Here is a 27,857-nt window from a genome sequence, read left to right on the forward strand (position 1 = left end):
TCTCTAAACGCGATGAAGAAAGACCACACGAAAGAACAATTTGGTAAATTTCTTAAGCTCTTAAAAAAATTGCACATTAACTTACCATTTGTTGAAGCCCTTTCGCAGATGCCAAATTATGTCAATTCTTAAAGGATCTGTTAATAAACAAAAGGAAGTTGGACGACTCGTCAACTGTGGAGCTCAATGCAGTTTGCTCGATCATTTTACAAAACAAACTTAAAGATCCAGGGAGTTTTACTACTCGTTATCTTATTGGTAGTTTAAATGTTGAAAATGCTTTAGATGATTTAGGGGCTAGTATTAATGTCATGCCTTATAAAATGTTTAAACAACTTGGTCTTGGGAAATCCAAACACACTAGGATGAGTATTCTATTAGCGGATAGATCAATTAGGTATCCTAGGGGTATTATTGAGGATATGCTTGTGAAAATTGATAAAATCATATTCCCTGTGGACTTTGTTGTATTAGACATGGATGGGGATAGTGAGGTACATATGATCTTAGGTTGACCCTTTTTAGCCACTTCTAGAGCTATTATCGATGTTGGTATGGGTGAACTTGTGCTTCGTATAGGTGACGAAAAGATTACCCTTCAAACACGTAGATCTGTGAGAGTCTCTAGTAAGTGAGATGGTATTGAATGTTTTGTTTATGTTAGTAACCATGTGGCTCAACGTTCTTTGTAGGAAATCTCTCATGAAAACATGTTGGAGCCATGTTTCAGTCAAGGTGACAGAAATTGAGCGGCAAGTGAAGAATGAATGGTGCAACTTGACGAACTAGATGAATCGCAAATGAATGTTGATGAGAGACTGAAAAAACACGATGAAGAGACAAAGTAATGACATGATGTGCATATGATGAGAATGAACCAATTAAAGGTTGGGGACAGAGTACTGTTAGACAAATTGGATCCACGAATTTTCCCTTCAGAGCCTGAGTCAAGCGGATCGAACCCATTTACAGTACTAAATGTTTTTCTATACGGTACAGTTGAGGTAATACATTTTGAGTTCGGTACATTTAAGGTAAACAATACTCGAGTCAAACCTTATTTTGGTGTTAAAATTGTGAAAATTGATAAAACAATACTCCGAGAACCACCGTAACCATGCACGTACAAGGTAAAGTCGAGCTTAGACTCTAAATAAGTGCTTCTCGGGAGGCAACCCAAGTGTTTAAATTTTGTTAATTCTTTTAATTTTATTACATGATAATTTTAATGATAAATAAATAAACAAATAAAAAGAGGAAAAAAATAATAAAAATAAAAATATATATTGAACCACACGCCGAACGTGTCCCAGGCCGTGTGTATAGTGGAGCAAATGACAGAAAGTTACATGGTTTGAAGACATGGCCGTATAAGTCACACGGCTTGGACATATGGGCGTGTCCTGAAGCTTAATTTTTTCGATTTCGATTGTTACACGGCCTGGACACGTTTAATTAGTAACGATTTTAGGGAAACAAAACCGAATATTCCAACAAAAATGCCCACATTCGGCTTCCAAAAATGTTATATCACTTACGCAGCAGTAAACGACAACAACCTAACGTCTAAGTGGCTGGAGGAGCACCAATTTCCTCTCGTACCTCTCATGGCAGTGCGCAAAAGAAACAATTAAAATTTTGATTTCACGACATAAATCCTAATATACATGAATCCCGACTCTACCAGTATTACCTGATGATACAATTGTGACAAACACAATCATCGAATACGAATCCAATAGCAAGAAAGCAAGAACGTTGATAAGGATTAAGATAAAACAAAATAAAATACTAAGAAGGAAATGAATGAAATGAGAACCCAATTTGAGAATGATCAGTAAAGAAAAAAAGTAAGGAAGAAAGAATGGGAAAAGGAAAAGAAAGGACAAGATGCAATAGGAGGGAATGGAAGTGGTAACGTGTAGTGTGGGTAAAGGAAAAGAAACGTTGGGAGATTTTCGCTAAAAAAAACAAAATTACGACTTATAGGTTACTCACTTGAAATAGGGAGTAAATCTTATCCCACAACTAAACAGATTTTTATTAAAGAGTTTAAATTAAAACCAAACTCATCCATAAATTTGATAAAGAAAATAAAATATTTTCACATGCTCACGAAGGATCTCGAACACACAACCATAAGATAAGCTAACACCTTACCACCAAACCAGCAAACTCATTCTATCAAAGCTAGATAAAAAATAACATTTAAGCCCAACGAACGGAGATAAACCTAGAAACAAAAATAACTGAATTTTCCCCCAAAATATGGCTTAAACCCAAGACCTCAAATATACAATCAAAACCCTTAATCACTAAAATAGATACTTAATTATGATATAATCTACCAAATCAGAAATTTATATTTTTGGAGCGTTACATGTCTTTTTTTTTTTTTACTTTGATTTCTTTCTTTTATCTTTTTTTTCGTATTATTCATGCCAATTTTTATTATTTTTATTTCAGGTTCGTGACTGTCCAATCTTCAAAATTTAACTTATATTCCTCTTTTATAATAATGTAACTTTACCCCAACACCTAATATATCTATTTTTCTTCCTCTTTTCTTATCTCCGCAAAACGTCAAATGAATAGGCACATCAACACTGCTACCAATATTTGTCAACTGTAACATATGTTATAAAATATAATACATGTCTTAAATATGTCATATTTAAATCTATAAAATAATTCTAATTAGACTTTTTGGTATTTTCAGTGTCTTGAGCTCGTGTGAAGGATAACTTAACCCAATATGATGTTATGCGTCAACATCTCCTCTACTCTTTTTTAATTTTTATTTCACTTTATTAAGATGATGTTTTAAAAAAACGTGATCCAATTAGTTAATTAATTTATTATTATTATTTTACAGCACACATTCTTTTTTTACATGTGATTATAATTGATTTGGGTCAATTTATTAAGTAAAATTGGTTTCTCTATGATGCAATACTTTTTTTCAAAGTAGGGATGAAAATTAAATTATAATTTTTATGATAGTAAAATAAAAATTTATTATTTTAATAGTCTTTATCTTTATAATTTTTAAAAGATTAAATTAAATCTTTATCATTTTTAAGGGAACAAATTGTAATTTTACTTTTATTAATTTAAAATTTTAAAAATTTTAAAGGATATAAATAAAAATTTTTCATTTTAAGGAGACCGTGCTAACCCCTAATTTCGCCCCTGTATGTAGTACTTTATTTTAAAAAGTAAATATAATAGGCTTATTATAAAAAACAAAAAAAAAACAAAAGTGAAAGATGAAATTTTATATAAATGATCGCTGCAAGCTTACAATGAAAGTGACACAATAATATGATTCTTTACTACCAAAGAAACTTTGGTCGTCGTAGATAATATTTTAACAATTTTTTCATGATTTTTTAAAAATATTCATGTTGAATGTAGCAGTATATAGTTATATTAGTTATGCTCATAAATTTTGAACCCATTTGATTATTATTTTTACATCCAACAAATAATTAAAATTTTTGTTCGTAACTTAAATATCATTAATTTCTTTTATATGATTTAAAATATAAAAGATAATAATAGTTTCGATTGAACGCTCGCTAATAATGGATTCGGTGAGTATATCAATTATTTGAGTTTAATTAAAAAAGAAAACAAAATGCAAACGGCTTAATTTTTAAGTTTTAATTTATGTGTGAAAATTCACTTAAAAACAGAGTCCATGGCTGCTAACATATTATATATTAAACCATTTCCTATTAATAAATTTATGAACGAGAGTTATATTCTTCTAAATTCATTTTACTTGGCGGTGGAGTATAATATTTTATGCAATAGTTATTCTTTTACTATATAAATAAATATTAATCAAAGTTGGAATAATATTTTGATTTTGGATTACAATTAATTGAGATTGGTTTGTAAATATTTTTTTATTATTAATTTTAGATAAAATTATTTGAAGTTGGAGTCAAAATTGACCGTCTCAGCTAATTAAACAAATAATAATGAAAATTAATTCCACTTAATTTGGTCATATTCTGCAGGAATAGATATATTGCTCAACACTCACATTTACTACATCGGCAATAGTCAGAAAGACTGCCAAGTAAACAATGGAACACTCAATTCGAGTCAAACAAATACATAGAATGTGTTTGAGGCACCAATTTTGAAGGACAGAAAGTGGAAACAAACAAAAGAATATTAAAAAACCAAGGAAATTTCTCACTCTATTTGCATATTTTTCTCCTTCCAGTATAGTTAAAATACGTGCAATTTACGTTGTACTTTGTTGACTCCTATCTTATACCTATAAATACATGCAACAATTGCACACATAGTCTCATCCAAACCCTGTGTTTTAAACACTCAACAGTAAGCAAAGGCAGCAAATTAATCTTTGAATTATTTGCTTCCAAAACCCTACACTTTTCCTTCAACACATCCTTGAAAATGGCTTCACAAGCTTCTCCAGTTCTCGCTTCACCCCATCCCGCCATTTCATCCGAAAATCGACCCAAGGCTGATTTTCATCCCGGTATTTGGGGTGATATGTTCCTCAACTGTCCTGATACGGTAATCTATAATTTTTTTCTTACATATTTTTAAGTTTTTTGGAGATTTCATGGAAAAGCATTATACGTACTTGAGCAGGATATCGATGCTGCAACTGAATTACAATATGAAGAATTTAAAGCTCAAGTGAGGAAGATGATTATGGAACCTGTTGATGATTCAAACCAAAAGTTGCCCTTCATTGATGCTGTTCAAAGATTAGGTGTGAGTTATCATTTTGAGAAAGAGATTGAAGATGAACTAGAGAATATTTACCGTGACACCAACAACAATGATGCTGAGAACGATCTCTACACTACAGCTCTTCGATTCCGGTTACTTAGAGAGCACGGCTTCGATATTTCATGTGGTAATTAAGTCTTAAACTTTCATAACTCTTCTTATCCATTTATCAATTAATATTATCAAACTTTACATTAATAATCATCTGTACAATACTTCAATATATATATATTTATTGATGAAACTAATGTTTGATGATGATTTTGGGTGATTGAGCAGATGCATTCAACAAGTTCAAAGATGAGGCAGGGAACTTCAAGCCATCATTGACGAGTGATGTGCAAGGGTTGTTGGAACTTTATGAAGCTTCCTATATGAGGGTCCATGGGGAAGAAATACTTGATGAAGCCATTTCTTTCACCACTGCTCAACTTACACTTGCTCTACCAACTTTAGACCATCCTTTATCGGAACAGGTCGGCCATGCCTTAAAGCAGTCTATCCGAAGGGGCTTGCCAAGGGTTGAGGCCCGGAATTTCATTTCGATATACCAAGATTTAGAATCCCACAACAAATCGTTGCTTCAATTTGCAAAGATTGATTTCAACTTGTTGCAGCTTTTGCATAGGAAAGAGCTAAGTGAGATCTGCAGGTAAGTGTTTGGAGATCTTTAAAGCTATGAAGTCTAATACTATATCAGTTGATCACACGACTGTTGCTGACATTTTATGATGCTTTTTTTAGGTGGTGGAAAGATTTAGACTTCACAAGAAAACTACCATTTGCAAGAGATAGAGTGGTTGAAGGCTATTTTTGGATAATGGGAGTTTACTTTGAACCCCAATACTCCCTTGGTAGAAAGATGTTGACAAAAGTCATAGCGATGGCTTCCATTGTTGATGATACTTATGATTCATATGCAACATATGATGAACTCATTCCTTATACAAATGCAATTCAAAGGTGAGATTTTTTTTCTCTCTTCTACAAAAAAAAGTTTTGAGATCACAAAGAATAAGGGAATATATGATTTTAAACGTTAGGATATTCACTCCAGACTTGCAGTTAATCATATTTTAATGGTGATAGTATGAATTAACCAGGCTAAGTTTCAGATTCAAATTAACCCTCAAATTGTGTTTTAGGTGGGATATTAAATGCATGAACCAACTTCCAGATTACATGAAAATAAGTTACAAGGCACTATTAGATGTTTATGAAGAAATGGAACAGCTGTTGGCAAATCAAGGGAGACAGTATCGAGTTGAGTATGCGAAAAAGGCGGTATGTAATGATAGAATAGTATGATATGCTTTAATCATAAATGTATAAAATTTGAAAATTACATTAACAATTTGCTTATTTTTTTTATGCCTTTAATCATCAGATGATACGCCTTGCTCAAGCTTACCTTTTGGAGGCCAAATGGACTCATCAAAACTATAAACCAACCTTCGAGGAATTTAGAGATAATGCATTACCAACCTCTGGCTATGCCATGCTTGCTATAACGGCGTTTGTCGGCATGGGCGAAGTTATAACCCCTGAGACCTTCAAATGGGCCGCCAATGACCCCAAGATCATTAAGGCTTCCACCATTATTTGCAGGTTCATGGATGATATTGCGGAACATAAGGTATACTATATATTCACATTCAAGAATTCTAAAAATCGATTATGGTATATATATGCACTTAAATCTATATCATAGAATTGTAAGGCTTCTAGGGTTTGCATTTGCTAAGTTAATTAATATACATGGTTCATATGGGTGCAGTTCAACCATAGGAGAGAAGACGATTGCTCAGCGATCGAATGTTACATGGAACAATATGGGGTGACAGCGCAAGAAGCATACAATGAATTCAACAAACACATTGAGAGTTCATGGAAAGATGTAAATGAAGAGTTCTTGAAACCGACAGAAATGCCGACACCCGTTCTTTGTCGTAGCCTCAACCTTGCTAGGGTTATGGATGTACTTTACAGAGAAGGTGACGGTTATACACATGTTGGGAAAGCTGCTAAAGGTGGGATCACTTCATTATTGATTGATCCAATCCAAATTTGAAATTCAACATTGGCTTAAGATTTACTATGAGATAAAATTAATAAAGTTTGTACAATGAAGGAAATGTATAATTTCATTACATTATTTGATTTGTTTCCTCTATATAAAAGGATGAACAAAAGGATAATCTTTGTACTTTGTATCTTTTTAATCCAATTAATTTCTAATATCAAATATATCATACGTGATTTTATATGTTTAAGTTATGTGATTTATTAAAATGTACTAAATGATTTTGATAATTGAAATATTATAGTAATGAAAATTTTTCTAATGATTTTTAAAGCATTTATACATATACAATATCAAAATTTGATATTCCATGCTCTTAATTTTTCATTTTTCAGTTTTTTCATAATAGTTAATAATTTGACATAATTAATGTAATTATAATAAATTATATTGGATTATATAAATTATTATTTATAAAATTTCATATATGGAATATAGAGTTACTATATAAATAATTAAATTTTGATATTTAAAATATAGTGATATAAATTTTTTTTTGTTAATGGAAAAAATACTTTAATGTAATTCAATATATAATTTAACAATTTTGTTTATTATTTTATAAATCTATTTAATGAAACTATTTTAACAAGCCTTAATTCTTATTTATATGTGTGATAAAATTTTTAATAAAATAAAATTATATTTCTAAATATTTTAATGACATTAGAACTTGTTTTGAATGCAGTTTTCGATACATCAACTTCTTTTAACTTGCAAGTGATAGTAACCAGATCGGTGGCTCCCTTCAATTGGTCAAACAGATCGTAAATATGGGGTAGTGGATACTTCTTCTTTATAGTGTGACCTTGTTTAGTTGCCTGTAGTCGATACACAGTCTCATCAACCCATCTTTCCTTTTCACAAATAAGACTGGTACACTTCAAGGTGACACGCTCTATTGTATAAAACCTCTGTCAATCAACTATTGTAACTATGCTTTCAATTCTTTTAATTTTGTAAGAGCCATTCAGTACGGGGCAATTGAAATTGGAGTAGTTCCAGGCATTAGTTCAATAGCAAATTCAACTTCTTGTTCTGGTGCTAATCCAAGTAATTCTTCTGGAAACGCTTCAATAAATTCACTTACTGTCGGTAGCTGATCAATTTTTTATTATGATATTCACATATTAACTAGTAACACATTCGGTCTTGTTAGACTCAACAGTAAATAACTTACCATTTTGACATCTTAGATCAATCCGCTTCATTCTACAGTTTACCACAACAACATATAGAGTTTACCAGTCCATACCTAGTATAATGTCAAACTTGTGGAACAGTAGCAACATCAAGCCAGCAGGAAAGTCATAACCCTAAATTCTCAATGGACACTTTGTACAAATCAAATTGACTAAGACACTTTGACCCAATGGATATGAAACTCTAATCTCAAATTTAGTCTATTCTATCGGTATGATCTTTTTAGATACTAAAGTAGTCTAAATGTAAGAAAACGTTGACTCAGGGTTAATCAGTGCATATACATTAGTATCAAAGAGAGAAAAAGTACTAGTAATGACATCAGGAGCAGAAGCTTCCTCCTGTGCTTGAATAGCATAAGCTCTGGCAAGCATCCAGACCTCAAACCTAATTGTCGTATTCTTGGTCCCACCTCGGGTATCCCTAGTGGTATTACTCTGTCCCGATCGTCTACCCCTCTGAGAAGCAGATATCAGTCTATTAACCTGATCATCAATATTATTCGGTTTCTTTGGACTATCTTTTAGGAAGTGCTCAGTGGATCTGAATCTGAAACAAACCTGAACTTCAACTCGATATACACCCTTGTCAGGTTTTCTGCAATGATCGCAAATAGGTAGATCTACATTACGAACACTGCCAACTTGGTTGCTGGCATACTTTGGGACTTCAGGCTACTCGATTTTGGCTTATATCTTCCAAAATACCCTGGCTGTGAAGTGATACGACTATGGAATTCTTTCGACTTCTTGGGTGAATGAGACTGAAACGATCTCGGCATACTTCACTTTTCAGATTCTCAAAGTTTCATTTTATTATGTTTCTTCTCATTGTAGATATCATTCATTTTTTATGCTCGTTCAGATATAACTGTAAATTCCCACAATTCCAATGCTCCGGCTAACATATGGATCTCGTCATTCATACCACTTTCGAAATGAATACACATCTCAAACTCAGTCGGTACAATTTCACGGACGTATTTGCTAAGCCATGCAAACTTTCATTCATACTTGGCCATGGATTTATTTCACTGTTTTAGTTCAAGGAAGTATTTCTTTTTCTTCTCCAGATATAATTTGTTGATATACTTTTTCTAAAATTCAGTTTGGAAAAAGTCTCATTTAATTCTATCTTTTGGTATAATGGTTAACAATGTAAACCTCCACTGATAAGACTCATCTTTCATTTGAGATACATCATATCTAAAGTAGTCGTCAGGTGTACAAGCCATCTCATCAAAGACTCGTTGTGTATTCTCTAACCAATCCTTAGCCCTAGTAGGATCATCTTTTATCTTTCCATGAAATTTTTCAGCCCCACATTTTCTAATTTTATCAATTGAGAGATGACGTAAGCTTTAACTATTCTGAGGAAAAAAGGGTGCCATTGGGGGCACATTAGGGGGCAGATGTTATGGAGCCGCATTGGCTCGCATAAGCTCAGTAAACCATTGACCTATCATACCAAAGAAGGCATTTTCACCTCATTTTGAGACATTTGCGGAACCAGAATGCTATGACTTGCTCTTTGATCAGAAGCCAGATCGTTACTATTAATTTCATCAATGACGACACAGTTTGATTCAACTGACACAATTATATCTATAAGAAACAAATATTAGATTGGATTAAATAACGTCACAGTATCACAAGTTAATGCAGCATGTAATTTCTAAACTCAGTACACACTATGTCTAGTCCTAGAATAGACTAAACTGTACCAGTAATACCACTAAATGTAACACCCCTCACTTGGTTTGGTTGCCAGACCCGAGCTATAGGATGCAACAACAAATAACAGAACAATTCATCTGATTTCTTAAATAAAAAACTCATATAAATATTTAAATATCTAATACATTCACTCAAATTAGGATTTACAAACTAATTCTAGTCACAATCGAGCTTACAAAAGCTCATAAGTTGCCCCGAGTACAAACAAGGACCATATTGAAAACTTTTCAAAAAGTAAGATAATTCCTTAAAGTTAGGGGCGCACGGTCGTGTTACAAATGGTGACCGTGTGGAATTGAAGTCAGACGGTCGTGTATCCAGGCCGTGTAACTTACTGAGGTCATGTGGTTTAAAAACATAAAATTTCCACCAAAAGTCACACTGCTGTGTGGCTGGTACTAGAGGTGAGCATGGGTCGGGCCGGGCTGGGTTTGAGCTGGGCTCAACTAAAATTTTAGGCCCGTTTTCTAGGCCCGGGATCAGCCTAGCTCAAAAAATGGGCCTAAATTTTATCCAAACCTGACTCAGATAAAAATGCTAACATCTTTACCCGACCTGGCCTGCCTATATTAATTTTTATATAATTTTAAAAAATATATATACTTAAATAACACTAAGGTAGATGCAATTTAACAAGCAAATGTCTCTAAAATAATAACAAAATTAACAATAAAATAAAATTTATACAATATCCAAACAATAAAAACAAAATAATAGCAACATAATAGTAAAATAGTAGCAAAATAGGGAGAAAACAATAAGAAAATAATATTAAAATAAGTAGTTTCTTTTGTCCTTTAGTGGGTTCGGGCCGGGCCGGGCTCGGGCCAAAAATGCCTTACCCGAGGCCCTGCCCATTTTATAAACAGGCTTTATTTTTTTTTTGTCCAAGCCCATTTTTCGGGCCAATATTTTTGCCCAAACCTTCCCTCATTTTGGGCGAGCCGTCGGGCCGGGCCAGGTGGCCCTGCCCATGATCAGGTCTAGCTAGGTCGTTGATCTGCCACAATTCAATGTGGCAAATTAAGGTTTTTTCGTTACTTAACGAGCTTGTTTTATAGAATTTGTATATATTTTTAATTCATTTTTTATTTTTATTACTTTATGTTTAATTTATGAAAAATAAGCGTTTTTACGCAATTTTGAGTTATGTTATGACCTAATAGGCCACTATGGGCCTAGGGATGATCTAACGGCTCTATCTAGTGTGTAGGACACAATTTTCGAGCTAAGAAGATGATGGATGATTGCAACATTGCGACACCCAGAAGTGGTGTCACAACACCGGACTTCGAAGCCAAATTATCCAAAAATTGAAGGCAGTGTCATGACTGATGGTCGCTAAACTAACTAAAAATTCAACTAAGGCAAGTGCACCTATTGAATAGTAGTATAGTTATGCAGAGACTGGAAATATCGTATCCACAAGGATTAAAAGTACTAGTAATTACTATCTTTTTATTATCTAGCCTAAGAATTAAAGGGATGTTTTTAAACTAAGATAAACTATCTAATTAACTAAGAACACGACAAAGATTAAAGTTGGAAAATGCTTTTAGAAAACCGATGAAGAAGATCATACCCAAGGAAGAATTCACCTAGACTTCACTTATTACCTTTGAATTAGACGATTTATTCACTTGACTTAATCCGTAGAAATCCCTGATTTATGCTAATATTTCTCTTGAGACTGAAAACAACTGACTCTAGGTTGATTAATTGAAATCTCTTTCTAATTAAAGCCCCTATTGTCGCATTAATTCGATTTATGGATTCCCTTATTAGGTTTGACTCTAATCCGGCAGATTTATGTCGTCCTATGTATAGGATTGCATGCAACTCCACTTAATTATGGAAGATCTACTCTTAAATAGGGACTTTTGCTCCACTGAATAAGTACATCAGACTTGAATTAATATCTTGGAATATTAAAACAATGATTAAAACTCATAACTAAGAATAAGAAAAGTATTTATTATATAACTCAAATAATAATAAGATTTGTTTTAGGCTTCATCTCCCCTAGGTATTTAAGGAGTTTTGTTCATAATGATAGGGGAAAACATCTCAAAATTGGAAAAGCAACAGAAAGTAAAGAAATCCAAAGAACTTCTAAGGAAATTGAATGGAGATCTTCAGTCTTGAAGTAGATCCTGCTTCCGAGCTGATTTCGATGGCTGTCTTCGAGTATTTTCGGCTTTCTACCCTCCGTCCCCCCTTTGATTCTCTTTTCCTGTGTTTTTATAGACTTTGGAATGCCCAAAATAGCCCAAAATTAGCATTTTCCAAATAGAATTAGACTTGGGCTCGACAGGGACACCGCCTGTGCCATGCCCGTGCGAAGGTGCTCAAGCCGTGTGTAATTCGGAATTGGTTTTAGTCGACATGACCATGATACACGGGCGTGTGGCCTGCCCATGTGTCTCACATGGGCATGTGGTTTACCTGTATGAAAGTGCCTAGGCCGTGTGAAATACTGAGATAAGCCCATTTTGTCTGTTTTTGGCCCGTTTCTTGCTCTTTTCACCTTCCTATGCTCACCTAAGTATAAAACATGAATTTAAAGGATTAGTAGCATCAAATTCACTAAATCTTATGATAAATCATCCAAAAATATGCCAAGCATGGGGTAAAAATATGTATATATTATGGTTTATCAATACCCCCACATTTAAGCATTTGTTTGTCTTCAAGCAAAATCCTCAACTCATAATTAAAATAAATTCTTCTCAACTTATAATTCTCATCAATAATGGTTCAAATTATCCACAAATAATCATACATTGAGAATTCAACTAAAAGAACATCAAAGTTTCAAACGATCCAAGTTGAGCATTTTAATCATAAAATTATAGGTATCTCCAATTATCTAAATGATTACCTTTAATTCCGAATTGACAAGAGTTGACATCCTCACTAAAGATTCACTCAAATCACTCAAAGTATTTAAGGTTTAATAATTAAGCACTTAAAAGTCAAATATGAAAAGTTATTACCATAGGCTTACATGAAAATCAAATCTCCACCACTATAAATGAGATGATACACAAATCAAGAGGTCTTTAACAGGGTTGTAATGGGGTTTGGGTTAAAGGTGTGGATAAAGGCTAAAAAAGAGAGTTAGAATCTAGATTAATTTAATAAATTACCCAACTTAGAAGAATAAAGCTAATTACTGAATTACAAACAAGTGCCAGAATTAAAACTTTCCAAAATGAAGTGAGCTTTTCTTCAATATAATAACTTTAACTTATCCAAGCTCTTTAAAACAATATGTAATTGAATGAATATAAAAATATAGGTTTTTTTAAGAATAAGAAAATAATGGAAAGTATATAATAATTCAACAATTGAAATGGACGAAAATAGTTAGGTAACTAATCAAATCAAATCTCGATAAAAAGGGAGTCAATAAAAAGGGAGAAATTCTTAACGATTCAAAAAGGGTTAAGTCGTGGGCTAACATTAAGAGGAAAATTAAGAAACAATGGTTAATGCCCAAAGGGGTTTACTAAGGGTCAAATATGTGGGTAGGCTTTTTATGGAGCAAGTGGGTTAAAACCTATGTGCCTTTATCATCTCAGTAGATCAAATCAAAGGTGTGGTCTTGACATGCATAATCGAAGCAAGTTCTAGAATAACAAATCAATATTGACATACTCATAACCAATAAAATAAGTGAGCAGGAGAGATATATGCTCTAAAAGGCTCAAAATCTCATGAAAATTATGGGTATTTGATGTCAATCTTGTAAATTCAAAACTTCAAGATAATACCTCAATTCAGGGAAACAACCTAGCAATTTTAATTCTCAAAAGTCAATTTATCATGCTTGATTCTCTAATTTCTTTAAAGTTTAAACAATCAATGCACATTTCCCTATGGTTAAATTCAAACATATCAATAAAAAACATAAATCAATCAAAATTCATTCTAATAGTGATATGAGGGAGTTAATTGAGAACAAGACCATATTCAGGGATTTTCAAAGAATCATATAAATAACCTCCCCACACTTAAGATGTACATTGTCCTTAATGTACAAAGATAGATAACAATAGAAACATAATATCATAAGAGAGAGAGAGAAGCGAAACTGCCCTGAATTGTTGGATGGAATCCTTGGAATAATAAAAGTGAAAATTGTAGATATGACCAATGAAAGGCATGATTCTGAGTTACTAATAAGAAAATAAACACAACTGTGAAAGAGAATGAAGGGATTACTTGATAATAACCATAAAGATAAACATAGTTCAAAATATAAAACATAAGTATTTAAAATTAAATAAAAGAAAAATAAAATTAAAATTAAAAAATAATAAAATAAATAGACTCAAAGGTCCTCATTATCGGATGCCTCGTGGGTCGACCGTGTTGAAGGAGAGATGTGAATGTGGTGGCAAATCTGTCGAAGAGTGGCATCGATGCTGTCGAAACGCTCAAAACATTGCTGCTCAAAGTGAGTGAGTCACTTGGATATTCTGTCAAGGTGGTAGCAGCGGGGCATTGACTCTGTGATGGTGGTGAAGGTAGGTCTTCATGAATGGGAAGGACATTATCAATAATGTCCTATAGATCATCTTGACCATTAGAGTGGACGAGTCTATACTGAGGGGGTCGAATCCACAGCGTCGTTCTATCATCCTCATGTGGATCATACTAGAAATTCTTTGAGGAGACATCTGACCTACTAGTATGAGTGTCGATGACATCTTTGGAGGGTCGAAGAGGCCAAAGTGCCGAGCGAAACGAGTCACGTAAGGGCCGAGAAAGATGTGGCCCTTCTTATGGCGTTTAATTTGGTTGCGGCAAGCGAGTGCGATGAATATGATAAATCAAACACATGTCCGGTAGTAGGGCATGAATATACCCTAGGGCCGGAAAGAGGTATGTCGCCTTCAAGCGACTCTCGTCATAGTTAGTTAGGCTGCCCATGAGCTTAGTCCAACATCGCGAAGGTGATTAATGAATATGTCTATAAAGCTAAAGGAAGTCCTTGACACTCATGAACTCCTCTATGTAAAGTCCCAAAGCAGCACCGAACTCTGGGACGCTCTTGTGCCGCACCGTCCCGCCAAGGCGAAAGGTGATAGTGCCAGACTCGTCATAGACTGACATGACCTGCTGGACTGAAAATGTGACGCCGAACTCTTAGGTGAGTTCCGAGTAGGTGGGCTCGATGATGGTGAAGAACCTATCCCACGGGGTTGTAGTAATAATCGCACGCACATCATCAGCCAAATAGACCTGATCTAGCGCGGGCCAATCAATACAACGACCCAAACCGAGGGATCGTATGCTGAGAAGCTGATATAAATCCTCCTGGTTGCTCGATGGAAATTGGAGCAAAGAGTGGCGAGTTGAGGCTGAAGCGCTCGAGGAGGTTGCACCTGGGCCGTTCCGCTTTTTCGAAGCGAGGAAGGTGACTTTGGTCTTTCCGCGTGTGTTCGTCGTAATAAATCTGTAATAAAATGATAATTAAGGAATCAATATAGTAATAAATTTGCAACAGTTAGGTTTAGCTGAACAATTTTGGCCTAGTGAAAAACAGAATGCTGCTCTACAGTGTAAAACTAAATAATTGATCAAATGACTAATAAATTAGCAAGAATAATATGAATAAAAGCAAGAAGAAGCTGATCAGGAAGCAATGTAATATTCTATCCAAAAAAATACTCAGTAAACTAAGACAAGGAAAGAAATACAAAAATAATTCTTAATAGGAACACTAGGAATACTATCATGGAATAAATTTAACTCTATAAAGATAAAATTATGCAAAACAGACATATCTAATGAATTGAACAATAAAAAGAATAATAGTAAATGCAAATAAAACAAAAACAAAATAGTAATAGTAATATCTAAAAATGAATAAGACAAATAAAATTTATAATAAGAATAATGATGTTAGTATTAATAAAAAAAGAGGGGCAAAAGGGGAAACCGAAAGTGGTGGTCGGAGGTACGGCTGGAAGGGTGGGCCGTGCGGTGATGCGGGAGGGAGAGGGGGTGAGGTTTGGGGCCGAATGAGGGAGAGAAGGAAAGGATTAGGTTGAGAGAGGAGCTGCGTCGTGAGGGAAGAAGGGAAAGATAAGGAAAAGAAAGAAGAAAAGAGGGGAGAGGAAGAAGAGGAAAAGAAAGGGAAGGAAAGGGAAAGAAGGGGTGGGGGAAAGAAGAAAAGAAAAGAAAAAAAAAGTAAGGCAAAGGAAAAAGAAAGAGGGGAGAGGATCTGAGGGGTGGTCGGATGGTGGGGGTGAGGTGTTGAGGCGGCTAGGGTTGGGGAAGAAGACAAAAGAAAGGGTTAGGGTTTGGGGGGGTTTTAAAATAGACACAGTCGTGTAACGGTCCGTGTTGCGCCACACGGCCATGTGCTCAAGTTTAGCCCGTGTTCGTCACGAATATTTAATGCCCATTCGCCATACGACCTTAGACATGTCCATGTATCCAAGCCGTGTGTCTCACACGGCCGTATCGCACGACCATGTGATATGTTGTTCGCTTCTCCCATACCTGTATTGTCTCCCACACGTCCGTGTGTCTGTACACATGGCCGTGTGCTTAACCCGTGGAGCCCTCTGACTTTTTAAAATTCAAAAATTAAGCTCCAGGTTTTACACGGCCTAGGACACGCTCGTGTGTCCAGGCCGTGTGCTTCCCACGACCGTGTCGCACGGTTGTTTGGATTTATCACCGGCCGCGCGTGTGTCAATTTTTGGGACATTTCAGCCCTGTTTCCACACGGCCAAGGACACGTCCGTGTGTCTAGGCTGTGTGGATCATTGTACCTACATAAAAACACGAAAAATAGATAAAATAAATGGGTTAACGGTGTTGGTGTTCGAGTTGCCTCCTGAGAAGTGCTTATTTAAAGTCTAAGCTCGACTTACCTCATATTTGCTCGGTCATGGTGGTTCGAGGAGTTGAAACTCCTCATTTTTGCTATCAAATCTTATCAAAATAAGGTTTTAGACGAGTACTATTTACCTTACAAGTGCTGAATTTGGAATGAGTTACCTCAACTGTACCGTCTGGGGAAACGTTGAGTACCGCAAAAAGGATTGCTCCATTAGGTTCAGAAGTTGCAACACGAGGGTTTGCTTCATCTAACAGTACTTTTTCTCCAACCTTAAGTTGATTCGATTCACCTTTAAGTTTGTCATGGCATTGCCTTGATTCATCGTGTATTCTCAGTTTCTCTTTAACCTATGTTCGCCATTCATCTAGTTCCTCGATCTGTAGCCTTCGCTCTTCATAGATGGTCTTGTATTTACATGGACTGGAACGTGGCTCATTTGTACTCCTTGAAAGCTTGTCCTGCAAAGAGGGTTGAACAACAAGGTTACTCACATTAAAAGAACTTGTGTAATCATCTCGATCACTAGTCTTTCTGACAGAATCATGAGCTTGGAGTTTAATCATGTCATCGCCTACCTGAAGCATTAACTCACCTGTACCGACATCAATAATTGTCCTAGCAGTTTCTAAAAAGGGTTGTCCTAAAATTAAAGGAATATCACTGTCCTCTTCCATGTCTAAAACAACAAAGTCTTCTGGGAATATGAATTTTTCAATCTTAACGAATACGTCCTCAACAATACCTCTAGGAAATCTAATAGTTTTATCTGTCAATTGTATACTTATCCTAGTTTGTTTAGGTTTCCTAATACCTAGTTGTCTAAACATTTTATAGGGCATGACATTTATACTTGCCCCTAAATCGGCTAAAGCATTCAACATTTAAACTACTAATTAAACAAGGAATAGTAAAACTCCCTGGATCATTTAACCTTTTGGGTAGTTTATTTTCTAGAATAGCTAAGCAGATTGCATTTAACTCTACATATGATGACTCATCTAACTTCTGTTTGTTTGATAAAAGCTCCTTTAAAAATTTAACTGCGTTTGGCATTTGCTAAAGAGCTTCAATAAACGGTAAGTTAATATGTAATTTTTTTAATAATTTAAGGAATTTGCTGAATTGTTTGTCCTTGTGGTCTTTCATTGTCGCATTGGGGTATGACAGGCGAGGTTTATACTCTTCGCTTACCAGTTTCTGTTTATCATTGCTTACATTAACCTTACCTTTATCTACCACATTGTCTTGCCTCAGTTTCGGTTCATCTTCAACTAACCCTCCATCATTGTGCACACTAATGGCATGAAATTGCTCTTTTGGGTTAGTTTCAGTGTTACTTGGTAGGTTACCTTGTGGTCGTTTAGAGATCAACTTAGGAAGCTACCCTATTTGAGTTTCGAGCCCTTGAACCGATGCTTACTGATTCTCAAGTGCTGTTTTAGTATTCTGAAAGTGAGTTTCTGACACCGAGATGAATTTTGTAAGAATCTCTTCAAGGTTCGATTTCTTCTCTTGTTGGTAAGGTGGTTGTTGAAAACTTGGAGGATGTTGTGGCCTTTTATTCTTTTGGCTTTCCCATGAGAAATTTGGGTGGTTCCTCCAATCTGCATTCTAAGTGTTACTGTAAGGATTATTTTGAGGTCGAGGATTATTACCCATATAATTCATTTGCTCGTTCTCCATATTAGGGCTATAGGGTGGGTATTCCGAATTGCTCATTCCACCTCCACTTGCATCGCACTGCATTATTGGATGTACTTGCGTAGAACCAAATAAATCATCAACCTTTTTATTCAAGAGTTCTACCTGATTTGAAAGCATAGCAACTGAGTCGACGTTAAAAACACCAACTGCTTTGGTTGGCTTTGTCCTCATGACTTGCCACTAATAATTGTTCAGTGACATTTCTTCTATGAACTCATAAGCCCCTTCAGGTGTCTTATTATTGATGGTTCCACCGGCAGCTGCGTCGATCATTTGTCTAGTTGAGGGATTCAAATTGTTGTAGAAAGTTTGAACCTGTAGCCAAAGAGGTAACCCATGGTGAGGGCACCTTCTCAATAAATCTTTGTATCTCTCCCATGCGTTATAAAGTGTTTCTAAATCCATTTGTACAAAAGAAGGGATATCATTCCTCAATTTAGCCGTTTTAGCCTGCGAGAAATATTTAAGTGAAAATTTTTGGTCATTTGTTCCCAAATAGTGATTGACCCTCGTGGTAACGAGTTCAACCACTGTTTAGCCTTATTCCTTAATGAAAAGGGAAATAACCAAAGGTGAATGACATCATCAGAAATGCCATTTATTTTGAAAGTATCACAGAACTCTAAGAAGTTGGCCAAATAAGTATTTGGGTCTTCATCCTGCAAACCATCAAACTGAAAAAGTTGTTGAATCATTTGTATAGTGTTAGGTTTCAGTTCAAAATTATTTGCAGCAATTGTAGGTCTAACAATACTCGATTTAACCCCCATTAATTTGGCTTAGCATAGTCGTACATAATACGAGGAGTAGGATTCTGATTCATTGGATTTGTGGTAACCACTTTCGAAATGAATACACATCTCAAACTCAGTCGGTACAATTTCACGGACGTATTTGCTAAGCCATGCAAACTTTCATTCATACTTGGCCATGGATTTATTTCACTGTTTTGGTTCAAGGAAGTCTTTCTTTTTCTTCTCCAGATATAATTTGTTGATATACTTTTTCTAAAATTCAGTTTGGAAAAAGTCTCATTTAATTATATCTTTTGGTATAATGGTTAACAACGTAAACCTCCACTGATAAGACTCATCTTTCATTTGAGATACATCATATCTAAAGTAGTCGTCAGGTGTACAAGCCATCTCATCAAAGACTTGTTGTGTATTCTCTAACCAATCCTTAGCCCTAGTAGGATCATCTTTTATCTTTCCATGAAATTTTTCAGCCCCACATTTTCTAATTTTAACAATTGAGGGATGACGTAAGCTTTAAGTATTCTGAGGAAAAAAGGGTGCCATTGGGGGCACATTAGGGGGCAGATGTTATGGAGCCGCATTGGCTCGCATAAGCTCAGCAAACCATTGACTTATCATACTAAAGAAGGCATTTTCACCTCATTTTGAGACATTTGCGGAAGCAGAATGCTACGACTTGCTCTTTGATCAGAAGCCAGATCGTTACTATTAATTTCATCAATGACGACACAGTTTGATTCGACCGACATAATTATATCTATAAGAAACAAATATTAGATTGGATTAAATAACGTCACAGTATCACAAGTTAATGCAGCATGTAATTTCTAAACTCAGTACACACTATGTCTAGTCCTAGAATAGACTAAACCGTACCTGTAATACCACTAAATGTAACACCCCTCACCTGGTTTGGTTGCCAGACCCGAGCTATAGGATGCAACAACAAATAACATAACAATTCATATGATTTCTTAAATAAAAAACTCATATAAATATTTAAATATCCAATACATTCACTCAAATCAGGATTTACAAACTAATTCTAGTCACAATCGAGCTTACGAAAGCTCATAAGTTGCCCCGAGTACAAACAAGGACCATATTGAAAACTTTTCAAAAAGTAAGATAATTCCTTAAAGTTAGGGGCGCACGGTCGTGTTACAAATGGTGACTGTGTGGAACTAAAGTCACACGGTCGTGTATCCAGGCCGTGCAACTTACTGAGGTCATGTGGGTTAAAAACATAAAATTTCCACCAAAAGTCACACTGTCGTGTGGCTGAGTCTAAAGGTGAGCATGGGTCGGGCCGGGCTTAACTAAAAATTTAGGCCCGTTTGTTAGGCTCGGGCCTGACCCAGCTCGAAAAATAGGCCTAAAATTTTATCCAAGCCCGACCCGGATAAAAATGCTAACACCCTAGCCCAACCCGGCCCGCCCATATTAATTTTTATCTTAATTTTTTTATAATTTTAAAAAATATATAATACATCAAAAATACTAAAAACATCAAAATAAATATTTCTCAACAAATTGAAAATAAATTTTAAAAAAATATTATACTTAAATAACGCTAAGGTAGATGCAATTTAACAAGCAAATGTCTCTAAAATAATAACAAAATTAACAAATGTCTTTAAAATAATAACAAAATTAACAATAAAATAAATTTTATACAATATCCAAACAATAACAACAAAATAGTAGCAACATAATAGTAAAATAGTAGCAAAGTAGGGAGAAAACAATAAGAAAATAATATTAAAATAAGCAGTTTTTTGTCCTTTAGTGGGTTTGGGTCGGGCCGGACTCGGACCAAAAATGCCTTACCCGAGGCCTGACCCATTTTTTAAACAGGCCTTTTTTTTGTCCAAGCCCATTTTTCGGGACTATATTTTTGCCTAAACCCTCCCACATTTCAGGCGAGCCTTCGGGCCGGGTAGGTGGCCCAGCCCATGATCAGGTCTAGCTGGGTCGCTGATCTGCCACAATTCGATGCGGCAACTTAAGGTTTTTCGTTAATTAACGAGCTTGTATTATAGGATTTTTATATATTTTTAATGCATTTTCAATTTTTATTACTTTATGTTTAATTTATACAAAATAAGCGTTTTTACTAAATTTTGAGTTATGTTATGACCTAATGGAACACTATGGGCCTAAGGATGATCTAACGGCTCTATCTAGTGTATAAGACACAATTTTCAGTCTAAAAAGATGAGGGATGATTGCAACATTGCGACATTCAGAAGTGATGTCGCAACACTGGACTTCGAAGCCAAACTATCCAAAAATTGAATGCAGTGTCATGACACCGGGCGACAATTAGGAAAATTAAGCATGGGTATTTTGTCCACACAATGACTTGTATCATATTTTTGGGCATGTTGAACCTCATTTTAGGAGGCTTGGCCAAGTGAGCCACTTAATTAGTTTTAGGGTTTATTTTACTTTTTATTTTATTTAAATTTATTCCTTTAAATAAATTCTGTTATTGTTTATATTAAATTTGATTTCAATCCAAGCCTTTAATTTAATAAGTTTTTAGTTATTTCTTTTTGCATTCCAATTGCAATCGGAGTGATCTTCGCAACTGTTAAAGGAAATTTCTCTTCCGAGTACAAATCGACGTCAAAATGGATTTATTTTCTTATTCATTTCTTTTATCTAATATATTGTTTTGTATGTTAAATATGAGTTTAGGGTTTATTGCATCTATATCCATGAGTAGCTAATTTCCTTAGGGAGATTAACGAACGAATGTGTGACTAATTAATGAATGAATTAGGGTTTGAATCTGAGTTAGTTGGTTTAAATTATGTGCGATTAAACCTGAGGAAATGATGCCCCTAGGAAGTAATTTAGGATAAACGAGATCAAGAGATAAATTTACGGAGTAAATCATAATTTATCCCGGTCAAGAAAGTGAGGTCGAGAGGTAAGCATGTATTGGTCAATTAGTTAATTAGTTAGAGGTCAAGAGGTAATAGCTGGTTAATTAATAGCTAACTCGATAAAACCTGAGTTCTGAAGTAAATTAGGAAGACTAAAGTGAATTGATCTCCTGACTATTTTATTGGATTTAAATTCGATTGTTAATTGGTTTATTTTTATTTTAGATAATTTTAGGTTAATTTAATTAATTACTGTTTATTTGGTTTTTCATAATATAATTTTAAATAAGTACTATTTAGCCCTATTAGTGTAGAAAGTTAATTTAAGTTTAATTCAACCTCCCTTGGGTACGATCCTCGAAATACTACTCTGAGTATTTCATTGTAACTTTATTTACTATATTACAATTTAACCAGTATACTTGTAGACATCATTGTTTAATTATATATTTATTTTCTGTAACATTTCAAGTCCAGACGTTCACATGTCTGGCGGTAGTCAGTCGTGTAACCAATAAAGACCATGTGAAAAATTAAGTGACCAAATCTACAGTACTCACATAAGCATGTGTCCAGCCTATATGACATTCTAAAACTGTGTGCTTCTAAATATTCCTATTTTTCAATGAGCACACGGTCGTGTCACCAGTCGGTGTGTGACACATGGTCGTGTGCTAGCTCATGTGGTGCAAAAATGTACCTTTTTGTGTAAGTTATCAAAATCAGTCTTTTAAATAGGGAAACCAAAAACATCTATAAACTTTTATAACCTATACAAAACATACCAAAACATAGCATATAATAAGCCCTATTCATCTAACCAATATGTCTCAAAGGCACCATCGCAATTCAAGGATCTTAATTCACAACAAATCGTTCAATTGAACTTGTATTATTCATGCTATTCAATTTATGGACCAAAACATACCATTTCCAAATGCCATAAACTTGTATTGCCATTTCACATATTAACACCACGTTTGGTTCACCGAAATGGAATAGGGTTGTAATGTAATAGAGACGTAATGGAATAGAGCTGTAATCAATAATTCAATTGTTTGGTTGAATGGAATGGAATAGAACTGTAATAGTATTCTTGTGTTTGATTGAATGGAATAGAGATTGTAATAGCATATGAAGAAAGTTGAAATGACCAAAGAACAATTAACAAAAATTTTTTAAGCAGATGTTTATTGTTATTGTTATTAAATTTTAATTGGATTATTATTACATATAATTTAATAAAAATAAAAATAAAAATAAAAAATTTAATTATATTTTAATATAATTATTATTAAATATAATTTAATAAAATATATAATTTAATAATTATGTTTTTATTTTTGTAAAAATAATTATATTCTGTATCCAACAATTACATTACAAGCACACATCGCAGTCATCAATTTGTGTTATGCCACTTTAGAAACACTGTGATGACACTTGGAAAATAACTAATAATTCATATTAGGGACTTCTTAATTGATTGAGTCATTAGGCATCCATTCTGCTAAATTAATGGTTTTTTTTCCATTGTAACCGTGTCTACTATCTCCCCATTGTTGCTTTGTTGCGTAATCCATATTCACAATGATATAATTATTTAGACCAACATTGGAGATGTCTCCTTTAAAGTCCTCTAAATTTTTTGACTTTGCCTTGAAAGAATAAAGATAAAAAAGGTTGGTACTAAAGGATGATTGATTTCCAAATGCACCACTTTGTTTCGTTTGTTGTGTGTTCGATTTTAACAACAAAGGGTTGCCTGAGGAAACAGGTAGAGTATTACATGAGCCACCAACTGCCACTCTGGCATCTTGAAAATTCGGATCATTAATGTGATTAAATTATCCACAGCCGTTGGTGGGCCTATTTTGCAACTGTTGATTGAGATCTATCGATGTTGGGATCCCTTGAAACAAAGTTCCGTTTTGATTCTAGTTTGCAGGTATCACGACTGGCTAGATTTTCCTAAAACCATTGATCAGATTGTTCGATGTTTAAAAATGTCCAAGTTTAATTACGCTAGAAGAAATCCCATGCAGGCTTAAACAGTTGAAGAGTTGTAACACCCCTAACTCGTATCCATTGCCAGAATAGGATTACGGAGCATTACCGGAGTTTACAGAACAAATAAACAGAAATTTCAACACTTCACATCATATAATATTCATATCATAAAATAATCAAAATCAAACATATTGTCCTTTATATGAGCCCTCGAGGCTCAAAATACATATTAGAAACAAGTTGGAACTAAATTGGATTCTCAAAGAAATTTTCGAAAAACACTAAAAATTTTCAAACTGCAAGGGTCACACAGCCAAAAGACATGGCCGTGTCTAAGGTCATGTGGGTATTCGAAATAGGGACACACAGTTGTGTCCTAGCCCTTCCCATGCCTGTGTAACTGTCTGACTTGGGCTAGACGCTCGTGTGCTAGGCCATGCAAGCATACTGACTTGCGCAATTTAAAAGATATAGGGGACACACGGCCGTGTCACTTGGCCATGTGTCACACACGGCTGAGTCACACGCCCGTGTCTCTGACAATATGGACGAAAATAGGCCATTTTCCAAGCCACGTTTCTCACCCAATTTGGTACCAACCTAAACATAACAAGTTGCACGTCAACAAGCCATAACAAGGCATTTAAAACAAGCCAAAATCAAGTCTTAAACATAAAATATCACCACATACAACCAATATGCCCTTAAATACCTCAATTGACAATTTAAAGACATGTCAACAAGTATCTCAATTTACCTAAATGACCAAATTCATATATGCATATTCAAACCATATTTTACTTTCTTTCATTCTACTATATCAAATACATAAAAAATATTTTAAGGCCATATATATAAACACATCAAAATATATCAAACACAAGCCATTCAAATAGCTTGTCTCAACAAAAAAGTTATATACCAACATTGGCCAAAATATCTTATATGTGCCATTATAACCGAAATTAATTTACTGAAAGTACCAAAAGAGCTGATGGATAGTGTGAAATAGCTTCGACTAACTTCCAACCCGAATGAGCTTCCGAATTACTATAAAACGTGAAAAATAACATAGAGTAAGTATTTAAGCTTAGTAAGTTCGTATAATACAGAATTTAACTTACCATATTTCCATAAAATAGGTAAGTAAACATAACATATCTCAATCAACTTGGCCAAAAGCCTAAATACATGATCACCAACATATTAGCTATGAAAATCACATATAAAATCCAATACATATGGTTGAATTCATTAAATAATCATATTTCATGTATATACTGGTAATAATTCATATCAAACTCATATGATTTCATAACAGAATTGTGCCCGTTCAACCATTTAGAATATCGTTGGATACACAGGTAGTACTCACGAAGTGTAATGAGCTGTAATTTGTCAATTCATGTACATGTATGCTCATACGAGCTGTAAATGGGAAGCTCCTCCGAGCTGAATAATGGGAAGCTCATGCGAGTTGAGTATCAAGAAGCTCATGCGAGCTATGGTGTGTCCGCAACATATGCAGAACCCTAACCAATTCGATAACCCTAATGACATGTCATTTGTCTCCCACGAATTTCATAAGGTTCACATAGGGCTATATAATTGTCTAATATACAATCAGTATTTATTTATGGCAATTATACAATTCACAAACAATAATTCAATTTAGCACATATTAATGTACAATTTAATTACACGAACTTACCTTAATGAGTTTACGTAGATATGAAAGTGACTAATCCGATATTTTTCCTTTGCCTCGATCTAACTCTATACTAGGTCGAACAGGATCTATATGAATGAATTTAACTCAATTCAATATAATTCATATTCAATTTAGTCCAACACGTATTATTGGAAAATTACTATTTTGCCCCTATACTTTTAATTCATTATAATTTAGTCCCTAGGCTCTAAAAATAAAATTCATACAATTTAATCCTTACTCAAGCCTAGTCAATTTTTATACATATTAATAGCAGCCCACATAATTCACAATTTTACAACTTTTACCATAAATTTATCATCATTTCAATTTAATCCCTAATTGATAATTTCATCAAAATTCTCATTGTAAAAGTTGTTTATCTAACATTAACATTTCATTTTCTATCATAAAACTTCAAAATTTAAGCATGCTCATCAATGGAAAAACCCTAATACTTTAACGGTTTGCAAATTAATCCCCAAGCTAGCTAGATTAAGCTACTACGATATCAGAAACATAGAAATCATTAAAAACGGGACAAAGATACATACCTAATTGAGCAAAATAGGCTTTCTAATATCTCAAGCTTCCATGGCTAGGTTTTCTTCTCTCTTTTTTTATTTGGCAGTAGATGATGATAATAGATATTTTTATTTTATTTAATATCACTTTAATTGATAATTTCCAAAATTAACCTTAATGTTTCATGAAATTTCCAATGATGACTATTCATGCTTAACCACTAAGTCTATTTACTATATAAGGACCTCCAATTTAAAATTATATAGCTATTTAATACATTTAGCTATTAGAACTCAACTCTTGCACTTAATGCAATTTAGTCATTTTCATCAAATTAGGCATGTAAACGGTAAAATTTCTTTACGAAATTTTTATACGGTATTTCTATCATATCGTAGACCATATAATAATGAAAATATTTTTTTTTAAATTTTGAATTTGTGGTCTCAAAACCATTGTTTCGATTTCACTGAAAACGAGCTGTTAATCTAAATCACACGCTCGGATTGACCATCAGTCTGAGGGTGAAATGCGGTGCTAAAATGCAATCGCGTACCTAGTGCTTCCTGTAAATTTTTCCAGAATTGCGATGTAAATCGCGGATTTCTATCGAAATAATGGAGACTAGCACTTCGTGTAACCTGACAATCTCCAAAACATATAGCTCAGCTAATCTGTCAAGTGAGAAATTTGAGCGTATCGGAATAAAATTTGCAGACTTCGTCAAACGATTGAAGATAACCCAAATAACATCTTTCTTTTTCGAGGATAGGGTACCCTGATACAAAATCCATAGTAACTCTATCCCATTTCCATTCCGATATCATCACTGGCTGTAACAGTCTTGAAGGTACCTGATATTCAGCTTTAACTTACTGACATTCCAAACATTTTGATAAAAAATCAGAAATACCAGTTTCATTCTTGGCCACCAGTACATTTGTCTCAAATCTTTGTACATTTTATTACTCCCCAGATGAACAGACAAGCTACCACTATGAGCTTCGTGCAAAATTTTCTGTATAAGCTCTGGATTATTTGGTACACAAACTCTACCTCTGAATAATATACAATCATCGAGTCCTATTTGAAATTCTGAATCAGAATTCGACTCACATTGTACCCGTTTAGCTAACATCTCACTATCACATTTCTGAGCTTCACAGATCTATTGTAAAAACATCAGCCTTGCTTCTAACTCAACTAAGATCGAGCCATCATCAGATATCGACAATTGGATATTCATCGCTCTCAAAACAAACAAGGATTTTTTACTCAAAGCATCAGCAACTATGTTTGTTTTTCCAGATGATAATCAATAACTAATTCATAGTCTTTCAACAATTAAGCCATCTACGCTATCTCAAATTCAAATCTTTCTGCGACATCAGATACTTTAAACTCTTATGATCGGTAAATATGTGACATTTTTCACTGAACAAATGGTTCTGCCAAATATTCAACGCAAACACAATAGCTGCCAATTCTAAATCATGTGTTGGATAATTCTTTTCATGTGGCTTTAACTGTCTGGAGCATAAGCTATTACTTTACCTTCTTGCATCAAAACACAGCCTAAACTATTTAAT

At 34.3% G+C, this 27,857-nt stretch overlaps 1 protein-coding gene and 1 non-coding gene across 2 annotated transcripts; both read left to right on the plus strand.

Annotated features, from left to right (window-relative positions):
- The first annotated feature begins 4,335 nt into the window (after nt 1–4,335).
- LOC107895205 ((+)-delta-cadinene synthase isozyme A) lies at nt 4,336–7,055 on the plus strand. The gene is made up of 7 exons (XM_016820469.2): nt 4,336–4,560; nt 4,639–4,909; nt 5,062–5,434; nt 5,527–5,745; nt 5,928–6,066; nt 6,170–6,418; nt 6,560–7,055. The coding sequence occupies exons 1-7, from the start codon at nt 4,438–4,440 to the stop codon at nt 6,851–6,853; spliced, it is 1,668 nt and encodes a 555-aa protein (XP_016675958.1). The 5' UTR covers nt 4,336–4,437; the 3' UTR covers nt 6,854–7,055.
- An 11,646-nt stretch (nt 7,056–18,701) lies between these two features.
- Nucleotides 18,702–18,808, plus strand: LOC121213128 (small nucleolar RNA R71). The gene has a single exon (XR_005908497.1). It is a non-coding gene; the product is annotated as a small nucleolar RNA R71 (small nucleolar RNA).
- The last annotated feature ends 9,049 nt before the right edge of the window (nt 18,809–27,857 follow it).

This window comes from Gossypium hirsutum, chromosome A13, assembly GCF_007990345.1.
Source record: "Gossypium hirsutum isolate 1008001.06 chromosome A13, Gossypium_hirsutum_v2.1, whole genome shotgun sequence".
Lineage (NCBI taxonomy): Eukaryota > Viridiplantae > Streptophyta > Magnoliopsida > Malvales > Malvaceae > Gossypium > Gossypium hirsutum.